This window comes from Rhodamnia argentea, chromosome 10 (genome assembly GCF_020921035.1).
Source record: "Rhodamnia argentea isolate NSW1041297 chromosome 10, ASM2092103v1, whole genome shotgun sequence".
In the NCBI taxonomy this organism is placed as follows: domain Eukaryota; kingdom Viridiplantae; phylum Streptophyta; class Magnoliopsida; order Myrtales; family Myrtaceae; genus Rhodamnia; species Rhodamnia argentea.
The window spans coordinates 18623095-18640942 of NC_063159.1; the positions used below are offsets into that span (position 1 = coordinate 18623095).

The following is a 17848-nucleotide window of genomic DNA, read 5'->3' on the forward strand; positions in this document are numbered from 1 at the left end:
AGTTGCATTTCGCCAAAGTCGCTTAGCCCAAAGTACCTCCAGAGGTACTTTGGGCTAAGGGACTTTTGAGAGCATTTGAGATGCAATTGCATTTTCCCAAAGTGAGTCAAAAAATGAACCAAACACCATTTGTATTTGGCCAAGGGACTTTAGAGCCCCAATGCTCATTTGCAATGCTGAACCAAACAGGCCCAAAGTCTTCCGTTGCAGCAAGTTGAAGTACAATCCGATTGTACTCTCTTGTGTGAGTGTCTAAAGAAGCCGGAGGAAAGCCCATGGGCTGTTCGGCACCTCATAGACGAATGCGGGTCGATGTTGGGCCACCTTCAAGGAGTCCAGGTGAAAGCTATCCCCCGAGAGGCAAATGGGCTGATTGGATCGCCAAGACACATAGAAGAAAAGCGTTGCCTTCAAATTGGCTCATCAACTTCCCCCAACCACTTTGGGATTTAATCTATTGCGAATCTTATTCTACTAGCGACTGTAATTCTGACTATGGATGAATGAATTGCAGTTTCTTTTCGACCAAAAAAAAAAAAAAAAAAGCAGTGATGCTTTGCTAATAATGGTTCATTATGGAGGAGAGTCCAAATAGAAAGCCCCCCCCTTTTTTTTTCCTTTTTTAATCTATTGAGATTAGAATGAAAAAATCGCCTTTGCCTTCAGAGATTGAGACATGATTTGGCAACGTAGAAAAGCAAAGCTATGAGAAAAATCATACAAGTCAAAGTGCAATGTATGATTTGCCAAATCATGTCATAATAAATTGTTATCATTCGCTTTAAAGAATACATTGGCTTTTATGGGATTTCTGTGCAAAATATTGAGGTTAAGATATTCTTTGGGGTTTTGTTTTTCTCATGATTAGTCTTTCCATTTTTTAAGAATATATAAGTATTAAATTGCGTCTCCATTTAGCCGCTTAAACTTTTAGAATAATTAATAATAATTGTTCAAAATTTTACATGGTATCGGAGCAGAACTTCCGAATTCAAGTCTTTTCCCTGATTTGCCGCCCTCGTCACAAAATCGAGGCTCCGCATAAGGGAGAGTGCTAGAATGTTTAAATATTAGAAAACGCCTGGTTCCATAAAATTTCACATTTAAGGTATTGAAAACTTGAGATTGACAGTGGCCACAAATTTATGAGTAACCAAATGCACTTGTTGATCCAGGACCATCCTAATATTTTCATATATTACATGGGGGCTCTCAACCACCGCAATTAGGATAGCAAAGAAAATTAATGAAGCATCTTGGAATCCCTGATGCACCTTTTTTTATGTATTACAGTATTAGGTATCGAAAAACTCCCAATTTTTGCAATAAGTTTTAATTTTTCATAGTTTTATATTCACCTTTTCTTTTTCTCTCTGCTTTCTTTTCTTTGCTTTCTACTTTTGCCAATCGTTGGCCACAACGACTGGCCATAGGCGAGATTGAGCTCAAGCCTCGCGAGGTCAAGCCTCACCTCACCTACTCGAGGCTAGTGAGGCCGAGCCGAGTCGAGCCTGTTCGAGGCCGGCGAGGTTCGAGCTCATGCCCTGCCTGTGGCCGGTCATCGTGATCATCAATTGACAAAGAAAGGAAAAAATAATAATAAAATAAAACAATAAAACATTGTAAAATAAAAAATCAAAAATAGAAAGACAAAAACAATAAAAAAATAAAAAGAATGTAAATGGAGGAAAGATGAGGGAAAAAGTCACCCATGAAATCATTTCATCAACTTTTTTCACGGGAGAAAAAAAATTTCTTTGACTAGTTTATTTTCATTAAACCAAACACCGAAAAATTCAAAAAATATTTTCAAGCTGTATTCCGTGAAACAAATGGATACTTAGGACATTAAACACTTAGAAATGGGCAGTGGGTGGTTAACAAAAAGTTGAAACTTGAATAATCCTGCACATTGACAGAGTAGTTGCAGTGGGTGGATAATACACATCTTAGTAGTAAAACACTCGAAAAAACAGAAAGTAAATCGATTTAAAGAGGAGAATACAAACCTTTTTTCCACTTGTATATGAGTATCTTGTTACAGGATTTATTATACGGAGCTAGAAGAATTGCGCTCCCTCACGCCTTTTTTCCTAAATGCTATTACAGTTACAGAGGTTGCCTGGTAAAGAATGGAGATGTCAAGCATTGTGCTTGCCGATACATTCCCGTCTTGCACAGTTGATTCTAAGTATGATTTCGCCGTCCTCCAACTTCGGAGGGACAAATGAGATGAGAATAAACTCCTATCTACGGAACAGCTCGAATGGCAGCTAGGAATTCAAGGGGGCATCTTGAGAAACAGCAAGGTTGCAAATAGCAGCGTCACCAGTAAATTTTCGATGCAAGCCCCTGCATGTCAAGTGCATCACAAAAACCTTAATATTTGTGACCGAACACTATAAGCGTCACCAGTAAATTTTCGATGCAAGCCCCTGCATGTCAAGTGCATCACAAAAACCTTAGTACTTGAGACCGAATGCTACAACGAAGATGTCGCCCTCACATGAACCGCACCACATTTTTGCAATGCAAAGATGCCACCGATGAAGATCTTACAAGTGACATTTTGTCAAAGAATGTGAACACTGTTGTGAACTTCTACTAATTACGTCGAAGCAGTCTCACATCAATCTATGCACCTTGCATCCATTTCAAACTCTACGGCCAACTAACTTGATAATTTCCGAATAAACCCCTTAGGCGTCGTAACCAAATTTCTTTATTTCAATTAAATAAAATAATAAAAGGGTCGATTCAGCAAGCAGTGACCTTCTCGAATGTATCCTGCATTCAGACCACTCAGACACTCATGCCCGTCCAGATGCCAATCAAGAAGAAAAAAATCTGGATCTCTACAGTGACCTTAATACGCAAAAAGTTACCGCTAAGCAATCACATGCACTTGAAGAGACCTTAATATGGGTTGAACTAGGGAAAATGGTAGTTATCGTTCAAGAAGACATGATCAACAAGTAATGACAGTGCAATATTCAGTTAGAAATGGTACAAATTTCCTTACCGCAGTGCGCAGACGATGCTTTGGGAAGGGCTGGAATTTTGCTAGCTGCAATGCAAAGAAAGAGAAAACGTGTCGGGAACTGAAGTGCCAAAACCAAAGTACCAAAGGCGAAGTACCAACATACGAGAGAAAGACAGATAGGTGAGATGTACTTTTGTTGCAAGAAGGCAAAGGTGCGAGAGAAGTGGACGACGGCCATGGAGCTGCAATGTTGTCGTTGAGATCACATATGAAGCTTACTCCTGACATTTGGTCAAATGTCGCATCTGAAGGTAGGCTTGGTAGAAGACAGCCAGATTCTGGACAAATTCAATGGAATTTTCAATTTCTCAGGAAGCAATATACAGCAAGAACAGAGTCCAATAAGTTCATCCGGTACTTATGTGAATGCTTTGAAACTTGTGAATTTAGCTTACCAAGGCAATGTCGTTGTTAAGGTTATTTAGCACTGAATATCTTGAATCAGGATCTTATATGAAAGCAGAGATAGCACAATTTGTACCCATTTGGATTGTTTCATTCTCAAAGACCATGTTATACAGGGTAATAGACAAGTAAATATGAGCCTAAAAGTCATTATGATTTTGAGAAGAAATATGAGCTCAACCTTTTCACTTCATGCTTTCGAAAAAAAGATGTGTGTAAAATCAGAAACCTCGCAACCCTTTCTATCCAGTGATGCTTCACCAAAGAACCAAGTGGGAATCAGACATTAGACTCGAGGTTGAAATTTGTCACTGAAAAGACAGAATAAGCCACTGCATGATACTAGTATTTAGAATCGAAGGCAATCATAAGATTAGGATGTTACCTTGTGATAAAGCTGAAGCATCCCATTCGGGAACCCCCATCATAGATGATGAAGTACAATAAAGTCATTGGTCAGTATCAGTTCTTTACAAGACTGAACCAGACGGCAAATTGCTCGCTTAGCCACAAGAAGGGAAGAAAAGGGAGAGAAAAAGGATTTGCTCACCTTGAAGAGAGAAATCCTTGAGGTTTATATGACAAAGATTATAGAGATTCTTTGATATGTTGGCTTGCTGCAATTTGATACCAAGATACGTAGCACAATGTAATGCTTGCAAGTTGGTTAGGAAGCTCTGCTCCTGTAAGTGGGAAACATAGCCCTCCATTGCTTTACAGCAAGCTGTTTGGTCATTTATCAGTCCCACACATTCTTTTGAAACTGTCGTTATGTTTGGGAATTTCAGCGGACAAACTGTATCAGATAAAGAACTTATATCAAAATCGGGAATTAAAATAGCTCTGGGAATTTCCTGAAAGGACTCAATGACAAGCAGTACCAAACAGAATGTGATTAGAAAAAAGTGATCAACCATGCACATTTGCATGCATATGTACCTACTTTTCCACTACATACTTACCTTTGTTCGTATTGCAATTAGAGAGGCCTCTAAGGCACTGTTAGCAGAGGAGGGATCTAGTTTACTCGCCAACCATCGCAGGACTATATTCTTACAATCATCAACCTCGTTTGAGTGCTCAGGTGAGATAGGAATCCCATCCGAACTCGACATGCCATTCAAGGATAGTTTCTGGGCTGCATCTAAAATTGCATTTTGGCAAGTTTGGTCACAGCACTCCTTGACAGGATCAAATTTTTCACAAGCAGTTAGAAGTCTTGAGGTGTCAACGCTGCTCTCAAACTCATTGACATCAATGATAGGGCAGGAGGCAGCAGTGAGGTTTGCAGGAGAAACAGAGCATATGCTTTGAAGAGTTCCATTAGCCCCTTGAGCCTCTAGGATCGTTATAACATCTGAGAGGCAATGGTTGGAATGAGTTGCAAAAAAAGCAAGCATCCCAGAGTTTTTACTGGACTGCTCCATGAGAATGACCAGCGTGGCATCAAACTGAGGACAACATACCACATTAGCTAAATAAAACGCAAATGAAGCCCAACAGTCCGTCGCTGTTATACTCATGATGCTTTGTGCTGCTGAAAAATTCAAGCTGCAAAGTCCTGACGAACCAAAACCACAAGCAACAGAAAATTAGGCCAGGTGCACTGCCTTCACGAAAAGATAGTTCTACTCCAGTCAAGAAAGTCAAGTGGGATAGGCCTTAATTGACCAAAATCTGTGTGGACACAAGAAAATGCTTCATAATTCAAACTCCGTATAAAGAACACACGGGGATTAATCAATGACAAGGGTAACTGTCACATGTTCACACCAGTTTGCAATCATGGATGCAGTTAACCTGCATCATAGTGTGAAATCCTGTCACGTGTCCATGAAAACCCACTGTGGTACTTGATTCAAGAAGAAGTAATGCAAATAGGAGCTTCAATGTTCAGGTCAAAGCCAACTAAAAGAAACGGGTGCTCTACGGGCATGATTATTTTGGGAAGCTCTCCACAAGAGTCATACTCAGGAAACTCAGAGTAGTTTGCCCCAAGCACATCCAGAATACTTTTGGCCAAGCAGAAGTGACATTGCTTAGGCAGACCTTTGTTCATATGGTATTTGAGCAAGTGAAACGCACCTGACAATTTTGGCACAGTGGCATTTGTGAATGGCATCAATGGTGAAGGAGCTAAACTAGGGAGAAAAGGTTCAGGTTCTGCACTGGGCGAGATATCCGGAGTCACCGCACTTCTCTTTATTGAAACTAAAGTATTGTGTTCATCACCAAGAATTGAGCTGCAATAGGAGACATCCAAACCTGCAGAGACAAAGGAGCTACATGATTGATAGCCCGCCATACACACGAAGGAAGACATGAATACTGCTGATAAGCATACAGTTGCCATCTCGTATTGATTTGTTGTACAATAAAATTAATAATACTAAAATTCTCAATTTTAAATAGTAAATTGTTCAAAAGCAACGTAATATAACTTGGAAATCACAAATTTGGGTCCAAGCAGACCCTAGAACCCATCTTAGAAAGTCGTTAAAGCAACATTTTGAGTTTCCTTCAGTCTGAGAGAACATTGCACAAAATAGACACCACAACTTCTGTATCACAAGTTTCCCACAAGCTGGAGAATGATTTTGTTATTAGGAATATTACAGACCAACCAGCTGAGTTTAGCTTAGTTGATGTACCAACTTGAAACCATACACACATTCTAATTCTCCTGCAAGTAATTATGGGAAAGGAAAAAAGGGCTTTGAAAACCTTCGACATTTTAACTACACCGAAACCCAAACTGATAAGCTACCATCGCTCCAAGAAACTAATCAGGTCAATCAGTAAAACTGGCCAGCAAGACCATCAATTTAGCTTTTCATTAGCAATTTAGCATTCATAACAATACTTTCTGCAGCACAACTTGGCTAAGAAACTTGCATGCGCAAAAGATACCACCAATATATTCTGCATTATGGACCCAAAATGAGATACCGGTTGCCTTTTCAGAGTCCTCTTTATAAATCAATGCCCATCCCAAGTTTTAGCAATTCTACATTGAACTTCCTCATAAGCTCTAACAATACAAATCAAGTATGACACCCTTCTTATGCATCTGAAAAAGGTTTTCAGATCGATTTGATATACCAACAAATCCTCTCAGAAGCACGAAAAACCGTTCCCATCAAACCTTGTTCTTCCACAGGTTTTGTTGCTAAGATACGTTCTGCTAAAATTCGTCCCTACCCTTTTGGTTTTAACAGCTTTTTCACCTTAAAATATTTCCCAACAGGAGGTCAAAAGCACCAAACTATGAAGAAATTGCACCAAAACAAGAGCCTCGACAAGAATTGGAGCTGGAATCAAAGTTGGCTGTCCAGTGGCAGAAATTTAAAAAGCTAGATTCTTGATAAGTAGAAGAACAGAGAACTCACACAACAGAGCAAACCAAAAAATCAACCAGACTCGGGTCCTCCAAAGATAAGCATTCAAGACAACCCAATGAGTTTATTTGCCAAAAAACGAAAATTCATCCCACATAAACACACAGGCTGCCAAAAAAAAGGGAATAAGAACACTTACAAAGAATTGCCAGCAGAATCCGTTGAGGTGTGAGACCACCGCCCAATCTCTCTCTCATGTTTTCACCTTATTGGTTTTGCAATTGCAAATGCAGAGAATGTGAATGCAAAATGAACAGACCGGAAAAGAGGGACTAATGCAGAAGTGGCAAACACATCCCAGTGCCTCAGCAATTGAAAAATCAGGCCCTGAGAATCTGCATATTAAATAGACTGTACGGAGCGTTGAAAAAGGAAAAGGCAAAAGAAGAAGAAGAAGAAGAAGAAGGGGAACTTCGCAGAGCGAGCGAGCGGGTGCTTCACTTGGAAACACTCGGTGAACAGTTATCGTCACACGAGCGAGGGGAAGCCCGGGGGAAAGAGAGGATCACGTGCCGAGAGCCCGGCGTCACGTGAGAGGTTGCTTCCCAAAGAATACTGCGTGTATTGTTAAGCCAGAATTGGCGTGCCATCGTCGCATTTATTTGAGTCGTCCATCTATCTGTTCCCTTATCTTAGTAAATTCCAGTGCCTCGGCCTCACTTAGAATTGATGAAAAAAGGCTCTTAAAATCGGCTAGATTTTTTATGCTCTTGCCATGTCGTAGATTAGCATCACAGACCGGATGTTTGGCACCTTCATCCGTGAATGTCGACATGACGAGATCGAAAGTCCCGTGTCCTAGCTCCTCCCGCACTCATCTAACCTTTGTGAATGGAGCTTGCTGGTGTGGTTATAATGAGTGAGCGGTGCAGAATGGAAGATGCAATTGGTTCGTGAGAGTGGCGTCGGGATAGTTCGTTTTAGGAATTCTAAGATAGAAAGATTACATCTATAAGGACCAAGTCTTGGCTGGATGTTCATTTCAGCACTAAAAGGGTAACTCACACATAAATCAATTCCATCGCCTACTCTATTAGGACTATTAGACCAAGCCCATTATAGATAGAAGGCCTGAAGGAGCAGAGCCTTTGAAGCAAAAAATTCCTCAATTAACGATCATTAGGCTGAAAAATGGTAAAGTAAAGGATGTTAGTATAGAGATGATATCAAAGTCAAAGAAAGAGGTTCAAAGAGGGAGTAGAAGGAGGAGTTGAGGTAAGTGTACTCTGAAATCAAGGTTGACTTCCTGTGTATAAATTGGTCTGAAGCTAATGCCGCTCTCCCGATGAGAGTATGGCTGATGGAAATCGGTTGGGGTGCCTAAAGTGTTTTGTTCGTCTCCCTCGATGGACTTAATGCCCAAATTTAGAGGCGAGCAGCTCTGGGTTCCACCTAGAACTTGGAATCTACTCGTCAAAACGGGTTCCTTATTTTTTGGAACTTGAAATCTACCCGTCATACCTTGGAACCTATCATGTTACGGGTTCTAAAGTCGATTCCAGGTATTCGAGAACCTGCCAATTTATTTTATTTTATTTTATTTTTTCTTTTTTAGTTAAGCAAAATGAGATTGAACGCTACAATCGCTAAGGGGAATTAGATATGAGCAGTTTTACGTTTCGTACGGGTTATATTTAGAACTTGAAACCAACTTATTAGAACAAGTTCCTCATTTTTTGTAGCCTAGAACCTAAAAATTTGTTTGACTCTATATCATATACTCATCATCGGACGACATAAAACATTGTAGGATCATACGAAAATATATACTAAGAAAAACACAAAAATTTATTTCAATCTAGGGTCCAAGTTCTATATTATAGATTCTAGGTAGTGGAACCTAGAATCTACTCATTAGAATATGTTTCTCAATTTTTGAAATCCAGAATCTACCCAACTTGAAACCGGACCGGTTTCCACAGATTTCAATTTCGGGATCCTAATTCTACCATGAAACCATGCTCACCCCTATCCAAATTTAGCTGGGTGTGAGAAGATCCGATGCAAGGACGCTGTTCACCGCACTGTTCTTGGGAGCAACATGAGAAAGAAGTCTGTCCCGGCGTTTCTCAGCTCGCCAAGTGCCGCATGGGCTGATTTTACAGCTGAAATCTGCCGACCGGTGACACTAGCATGCGGAGAAATTCAAGATTTTCTCAAATAGTTTTCATGTCGCGCCGTCGTGCTCTCACATTAAAACCGTCACTGCTAAATTCCACGTCCTAAATAGAGACAGAGATTAGTGTCACGAAGCCAATACAACTTCACCGGAAGAAATTCGAGTTGGAGCAATACGATGCAGATGGACGCACTTTCACTTAATTTGTTTTATGACAACCGTTTTTATAATAGCGCCGATATATTCCTATAAAACCAAGTAAGGATGTAAAACTCAACCAGAATATATGAATAGATCTCATGGTTCTAGCTGGATCCGGGGTGCCATGCACTGTCGGGTTTGACCGCGTCGGATGCGCAGCGGAGAAAGGCCAGCTGTTGATTAGCATGAAACTTTGGTTTTACTTCTTCTTCTTCCTTTTTATAAAGTCTTTCGAGTCTCTAACTTCTTCACGTTTCCCCTTAGGCTCACCATTGAATCATCGTTGCACTCTACTTATTTCACGAAAATTAAATGATTTGAAAAATATCTTTTTTAAAGAATTATCACTTGTATCATTTACAAAAAATAATAAGTAAAAATTATTGACATTGTTCGCGAAAATACTTATATATAAATTATTGCCGGTGATGAAATTGACCTGTATCTATTAATTGAGAATTATTGTAAGTGATAATTTTTAAAAAGAGATGCTTCCGCAATATCTCTTGTCCCCCCACTTCCACACGCAGCCTTAAAATCCATAGTTTTTACCCATTCAAGGAATTGATTCTCACGCTTTTGGATTCCAAAAGCTTCAATTCCATCCCGTTTTCATTTTTTTCCGACATTAACGTAGACATGGGATAATAATCCCATGAACTCTCAATTCTCCGGAGGTTGAGCTACTTTTCTTTTACAGAGATTACGAGAAATAAGCACAACGCTAACGCGACAATTCTTGTTATGCAGCTCATTTTGAGCGTCCTAACTTTTCAATTAATCTCTCGAGTGCTATATAACCTTTACAAGCTGTTCGCCCAAATGCCATAATTTGGGAGGGGGGAGGGGGTGATCATCGGTGCCACATCAAGTCAAATTTCCAACACTTACGGTGAATTTTTTTTTATTATAAATATTATGTCTCTTATGTGATTGGTCGAAAAGATATGGTACTTAAGTAAATGCACACGAAAGTCATAACAGGTAATCAATGGAATGGAAATGTTATGACCTTCAAATGAGCGCCGCTGAAGTGTCCTTTTTCCGAAAGCTGCAATAAGTCTCAGACTTACTTTTGAAATGAAAAATGGAGGAGTTGTGAATGGTGGCGAAGAACAAAGTCCCTGCACGATTAGTCCCTTAATTGGACGAGCTCCAACTAGCTTCGCGAGGCCCAGTCAAATCTCAAATTTTCCAGTTTTGGGTCGAGTCGGTTGGCAATTCCAAAAATCTTATGAATCGGGTTCGGGTAGGACTGTTTTCATTTTTGGATTCGGACCCATACACGAGAATCGAATTTTGGCCAATTGCCCTTGAAACATAGTTTTTCTTTAGGTTAATGATGCAAATAATTCCTAACTTTAGCCCAACATGTAATGTTATTCTTGAACTTTTAATGTCGTTGATTGTGGTAATTCGTTCATTGTAGTTCTTTGAACTGTTCCTAAAAGTCCAATCTATTCCCTCAACTTTTTGTGAAAAATTCAAAAAGTTTTCATGGTTACGCTATTTCCAAATCTTAGAATATCTTTCCATTTCAGTACATTGCCCAGATCGGTGAAAAGTATGGCCGTCCTTTTAGATTCTTATTAGATTTGTGTCGGGTTGATGTTCCTACTTTCAATGCACTTATTCCTAATGCAATTGATGAATAATTAAGTGGAAATTTAGGTGAGAACTAAATTCTGGAATTTAGGTGATTTATATTTTTATAGTGGGCAGTTTGTGGTCGTTGACTTGTAGGACTCGGACATGAAAATAAAGAGAGATAAGTGCATGGATTTTTATTTTTTATTGCATCCGCCTCCTGTTCGTACAGATGCCCATCAATAGACTTCCATTCCAAAAGCATGACCTTGGTCAATAATGCATCCTTAATCAAGGGGCACGGGTTCGAATAAAGCCGACACAAGATGCTTCTTGGTTTCGTGGTCAGGAAGGCCATGTCCGTCTCCATATTGGTAAAAGCATTGAGAGGCTCGTGCCAAGTTCAAACAAGCACCCAGGAAAGGGCCGAACCCGGGAAACGGGTAGTCCTCAAACATGCCTTTGTTCATCCGCTTCCATGTCTCGTGCACCAAATGCCTGATGTGTTCCCGCGCGGCCTCTTCTGAAGCGCTAGTTTCATTCATGAAGCATTCCAACGCCTTGAAGTTGTCTCCTCGTGCCAATTCATACTTAGCATGAACAACATTGATAAGGTACATCCATCAGTCTCAAATTCGTCTTTCATTCGTATAAAAAAATATAAAAAAAAATTAAAAGAGGGTCATTGTTAACATATCAATAATATGCTTCTTTTTTGTGACGATTACTTACAAAAAGAAGAACAAATGTCAAAGCAAGTTACCGATGATGTGCTGAGATCGTTGTTGAGTCGAAGAATCTTGGCAGAACAATGCATGACACTCGGGATGTTCGACACGTAGTCAAGTCCCTCTTCCATCAATTCATCCGTGGTTAGGAAGTAGCTGCCCAACAGCATAATCAGCCCTCCGATTGAATCCACCGCGTTGTTTATGTACTCCTTCATTGTAGGTTTAATACCCTTGTTGTACCAACGGGCCTCCTTTATGTAGGCCTCACATTCATCCGCCCACTATAGGATTTAAGGAGGAGTCATAATCGAAAGTTAGAAGTAGAAAAGTGAGTTGTCCTACAGGGGCTAGAGATTATTAGGTAAAAGATATAGCAAGTCGAGATTACCACTTTTCGCATGTAAGGGATGGTGTTGATTCCTAGCTCTCTCATCGTCCAATACCCAATTTCGTTGGTCGTATTGTACAAGGCCATGTAACTGTCTCTTATTATTGGAGGAAGCTTGTCGATGTCTGTGATGTCCCACCTAGATAAGATATCACCATTTCGACATTTTGCAAATTTTACCATCCCTCAATACGCTTTTTGTAATAACAGAGAAAGTTGTACTTACCATTACTTCTTTATTAAACATAGGGGGAGGTGGCTAACTTAAATGGTGATATGTTTAAAATAGATTGGAGAATTTATATCTTAAAACTCTCAAGATCAATATCCCTTGCGTCATTTAGAGACTAATGAATAATAGTGACAATGGAAAATGACAATGGTAATCATACTACACTAACCTGACGATGAAATTTGTTAAGAGCTCAAGTTCTTCCAGGGTCCCATATACATCATAAACGTCATCGATAAGTGTCACCATACAGGTAAGCTTGGTTGTCATTTCTCTGTATGTTGTGTATTGAGGTTCAAAAACCATTGCACAGTTCCAAAAATAGTGTTCCACTAGCCTGTCCCTAAAGAAGGTCATCTTGTTCGCGCCAAGATCAACCCACCACCTGAGAAATTTGCCATATAACGACTAAGTCAATCTAAATGTGCTCCTATATGTTCGGTGTTTCAAAACTATTTATAGAGTGATTGTGTATACCTTGCCATATTGCTAACTTCCTTCTTATGGACTGATTGCACTAAATTGAAGTCTAATTTAGCCAATCGTAGTAAAGAGGGGATCATGTCTTGCTGTTTCTCGTACATGTCCATGAACCACCGAGCCTCCAACCTGTTTGGCCTCCAGTGGATCGGCATATCTAATGCATGACTCACGTGGCTAGCTAGTATAGCGGGAAGTTTGTCGAGGTTTAGATCCTTCAGATGCTTAGAAGCAAAGTTCCTAGCTTCATCAAGTATGGTTTCACCTTCCAATCCATGAAAAGAAGCTTCATAAAGACCGAGAAGCCCGTTTACATCCATACTGAGTGATTCGTCAAACGTGCCTGTCTTGTTCATAAATTTTCGGAACACATCTATACGTCCAATAAAAGAAAACGGTAGGGTAAATTTTGATGTGTCAACATGATTCAACAAAAGATTAACAAGTAGCGGCTACCTTGCGGTACATTGTATCCATGTTGTCCGAGTAGCCGGAATCGCAGGGAAGCGGTGTAGAGACCGTTCAAAACCTGAGCATCTTCAATGGCGTTATCGATGGAGCTGAGAGCGTTCTTGATCTCCATCTCGAAATGGTATCCTAGTCCTAGTCTTTGAACTGCGTCAATGAACTCGAACTTGGCCACCTGGTTCATCTCCCTGTCGAATAGACCCTCGACGTCTTCCTTGAACCTTTGCACTTGTTCGGTATAATTATCCTCCTAGACACGCGAAAATTTCAAAATTCAAATACAAAAAAGGGATCTTAATGAAAGTTAATGCATAAGCAGAGTTGAATATTGACCCCCGCCATGGCATGGCGAGTCGGCCTCTCCGGCCGCCCCTGCGGCCGGTCGCCGGACTATGGCAACCGGCTAGAGGTGGGGTGGGGTGTGGCAGGGAGGGGGAAGAAAAAAGAAAGAAAAGAAAAAACATAAAAATATCATAAAAATATCATAAATATTAAAATATTCAATTGCCCGTCGGCCGGCGTTCACGTTAGCTCCGACCCACCAAAATTTGCCCGATGGACTAAAATCACACCATTACAAAAGTTTTAGGACTGAATCGGCAAAAAAAAAAGTTTAGGACTAAATTGATATAATTACAATATATTTATGACTTTTTTTGGTAATTTCCCCATTGTATCTCCTATAGTTTCTTTGTTGGGGTTGGTCATATATTTGATAAAGTGGCAGTCGGTGAATGTGTAAGTTGATATTTCATATTGCGAATGTCATATATAAAACATATACAAAAGTGCACACGATCCCGAACTTATGTTGTTTTTGTACAACCAAGTTCTTGTTTCGCCCCCGTTTAACTCAGCTAGGCTGGTTTTGTGAGGGATAAATTGTCCAAAAAGTCTTAAATTTATTGTGCGCCGGCCAATTTAGTTTTAAACTTTTCAATTGTGTCAATTTAGTCATAAACCTATTATACGACGGTCAATTAAGTCCTAAACCTTTCAATTGTGTCAACTTAATCCTAAACCTTTTGAAATTTTATCATTTTAGTCCTAAACCCATTTATCTGGATAATTTGCCGAAATGACTATATTGACAATTTATCAAAAGATTTGGGATTGAATTGGAAAATCATCAAAGTGTTTACGAATAAATTGGCATAATTGTAGTGTTATGATTAAATCGGCACAATCAAAAGTTTTATGACTGAATTGACCGTTATACAATAGGTTTAGGATTTTTTGGACAATTTTTTTCGATTTTAAGCTGAAAAAGAGAGCAAAGAACCATTACCGTGCAATCGACACTGAGTGATTGCAGAAAGCCATAGTCCCACATGTTAGGTTTCCAATTCGCTGAACGTCTCACGATCTCTTGATCTTTAACTATGGAAGAGCATGTCACCGATCGGGCGCCGGAGGAGGCGGAGGAGGGGAATGAGGAGCGAGGGTGTCTAAAGAACGAGGGAGAAGGTTGGCTATGGCGGGTTGAGGAGGGAAGGAAGCTCGTGAAAAGAGCAGGAAGTGCCATTGTCCAAAATTTGATACAAGCCTCTTTGTAAGCTAACCATGCTTTTATATTAGCGTTGTCGTGGAGCACTAGTCATGGGAAAAAGACAGTAGCCCTCGACACGATGGTGATCGATTTGGAATAAAGAAAGATGTCGTGTCTTGGAACAACTGGAAAAACCTCTGCCAGTCCCACGCACGCATCCTAAAATAAGGAAAGAAAACGGGCAACGATTCTCCAAATTTCCAAGCGGAAATACTAAAGGCTCGCACCATAATAATTCTATTTTTCTGTTTTCGAGAGCAGGTTTGAAAGAAAAATTCGTTTGGTAATACAATTTTATTTTATTATTGAAATAAATTTGTGGCCCAAAAATAAACTTAGAAGATGAATAAAAATTCTTTTTATGGCCCGCTTCCTCTCTTTTGCGAGCAGTCTTTCTCTTTCTTTTTCTCACATCTCTATCGCTAGTCGACGTCTGAGGTCCGATGGCCAGCAACCATAAACATCTTATGCTATTATTGTACAAATTTCTGTCTCGAGAATAGAAATTTTATTTCTTTGTCAAATATGCTTCTCTGCTCGAAAACTCGTTCGGAGACTAAAAAAAACAACGTTTTCTTTGTAGAAATAGCTTCCGGAAGAAAATTGTTACCGTTCAGCGCGTTGAGAAAACGACTTCTTTCGATGTGGGGACGTCACCCACAGGCACAGGGCGTGATGCCAAACGTCGCGAATCACGTGTGGCGATCGAGGATGGGTTTGGTTCCGACTTGATTCTGAGTTGCAGCATGAAGTGGGGAAAATGAAGAGCGGGGCGTTGGAGAACGAGAGCGGCAGGTTTGACATGAACCTCTCGGGTTTCTGTTACCCTAATCCCTTCCTCGTGTTTCATGATTTCGATGTCAATTTCCTTTTGCTTCTCTGCACTGAGTAGTGAGCCGGCCACGAGGTTTTTATTTTTTTACTTGATATTGACAGAAGCGAGAGCACGGTATCGATGGATGTGAACAAGATGGACCGATCAAATCAAGAACCGCTCGAATTGGATCGGTCGGTCCGATCCGGTTCTCGATTTTATAAAATTTGAACTGGTGATATTATGTTCGGTTCTCGGTTCCGGGGGAACATGATCTGACTAATTATTTATTTATTTATTTTTATTTCTTGTACATAATAATCCACAGGTTATTTTTTTAAAATTTCTTAAATGAAAACCTAATTTTAATTCATATGGTAAAAATAATGCCTGTGTTGTTCACCCTTATTAATAATCCATTGGTTTCATTGGACCACCTGAAAATCGGATCGGATCGGACGGTTTAGCACTCGGTTCTTGAGTGGGATCGGATCGATCCGGGAACCAATGACCCCTAAATAGGATGACTTTATCTTCCATGTCATTTCCGTGATTGCATATTTATATTCATATAGTTTAAGTTGCATACCATGTTAGAGTAACTTATTTTTCTTTGTCAGTTATTAGAATTAGGTCATATTGCATGTCATGTTAAATTGGTAGCGTATACGCATGATGACTGATGCATGCTAGTGGTTTACATTAACCAAGATTGATTGCAATATCTTTGAAAATAAAGAAGAAAGAAATAACGAAAGGACGTTAGATAAATCTAGCATAATTAGGCCACGTATCCATGACTATGTGGTTCATGGAAGTAAAGTATTATCCCACACTTTACTTTGATGCATGTCTAATCGATCTATTAATAATGGCTTAGTGGCGACTCTTGAATAAAGTAATTTGCAAGTTAAAATTGACCCGAAAGTTACGATTGGTAAGGCTTGAGAGTGTCTATGATAACTGTAAGCTTAGCAATCCATTAGATTTCATTTGGGTGATTCACCTCTAGAAAGGTCACGGTATACTATTATCGTTGTGGCTGAAATTTCAATAGAATAATAGCTTTCAATTTGAATACAATAACGCAATCTTCACTAGATAACCTGTGAATTCCTTTTGGGCATTCCACTGCTATTGTTGGGTGTTGTCTCCAACAACAACAAACGGAATTCCTCATGCCCACTTCGGAAGTGCGCACTAACGATGAGTCACAAATTGGAAATTTAAAGAGGCGTTGGCACGAGGGAATCGTTTGACTTCAAGATCAGTGGCTGCGTTGGGAAGGCGTTTTCCTTGTGTTTACTTTGGCGATGATCTTGTTCAGATATTTTGAGAATGCGAATCTTGTTCCCTTGTTTCCACCATCTTTTCTATCGGCCTCGCCCCACTAGGTGACAGATCTAGCTTCGGGGAAAGCTAGCGAGGCCAGCGAGGCCCCACTAGGTGACAGATCTAGCTTCGGGGAAAGCTAGCGAGGCCAACCCTCGCTGGCCTCTACTGAGACTCGCCTTGGCCGGATTCCGGCGAGATCGGCCCTCGCCAGATTTTGGTGAGGTCGGGCTTAGCAAGATCTGGCAAGGGTGAGCCTCGCCGGCTCTCGACTTATGGCCGATCGTGGGCATCGAGAAGGCAGGCGACCAAGAAGGAAGAGGGGAAAAAGATTAAAAAGCATAAAAATTATAAAAATTATTCACATCAATACTAGCGGTGCTATGTTAACCGGCCGGTGTCCGCGTCGGCGTTGGCCGGCTAAAGTTTGGCCGGATGAACTGAATTGTCAAAAATGTAAACAGTTTAAAACTCAATTGGCCAAAAAAAAAAAAAGTTTAAGACTGAATTGGCATAATTGCGATAGATTGAGAATTTTTTTGGTAATTATCCCACCAACACGTGCAAGGCACAATGTGATTTTCGACTACAGAGGAAAAATAAATGGCTTGGCCGACTTCCTTATTTATGGACTTAATCTTATATATCTAAGTTCTGGGCCTCCTTGCTTAGAATAACATTGCAGTATGTGTGGGCATATTACTATTAAATGAAAATGCTCTTAATATGCTGATGCAAATTGATAGTATTATTGTTAAGGGTAGGGGTCGATCCTTAACTTTCTATGCAATAAAATGACTAAATGGGTTGTTAAAATTTAGGTGTCACCAAAGTTATGGTAAACATGACAATTGTAAAAAAAAAAAGACCTAAACTTATTGCGTTTTTGCCAACTCAATCATAAACCTTTTAGTTTTTGTCAATTAAGTCGTAAGCCGTTTGCATTTGTGTCAATTTAGTTCTAAATCTTTTACATTTTTGTTAATTCAGTCCATCCGGCCATCTTTGGCAGGTCGGCGTTGACGTGGACCTGCCGGCACCGACGAGGCAATTTCGAATTTTATTAATTTATTGATTTTTTTTAATTTTTTTTTTATTGTT

General features: G+C 39.9%; 1 protein-coding gene and 1 pseudogene across 1 annotated transcript; both read right to left on the reverse strand.

Moving 5' to 3' along the window:
• Positions 1 to 1968: 1968 nt before the first annotated feature.
• Positions 1969 to 7378, reverse strand: LOC115731131 (annotated as a pseudogene).
• A 3617-nt stretch (positions 7379 to 10995) lies between these two features.
• Positions 10996 to 14580, reverse strand: LOC115731130 ((+)-alpha-terpineol synthase-like). Its single transcript, XM_048271429.1, has 7 exons — positions 14341 to 14580; positions 13041 to 13302; positions 12582 to 12957; positions 12274 to 12489; positions 11873 to 12011; positions 11517 to 11765; positions 10996 to 11343 (listed from the first exon to the last, which is right to left on the reverse strand). Exons 1-7 carry the CDS (start codon positions 14575 to 14577, stop codon positions 11041 to 11043), a joined length of 1782 nt encoding a protein of 593 aa, XP_048127386.1. The 5' UTR covers positions 14578 to 14580; the 3' UTR covers positions 10996 to 11040.
• Between the last annotated feature and the right edge of the window lie 3268 nt (positions 14581 to 17848).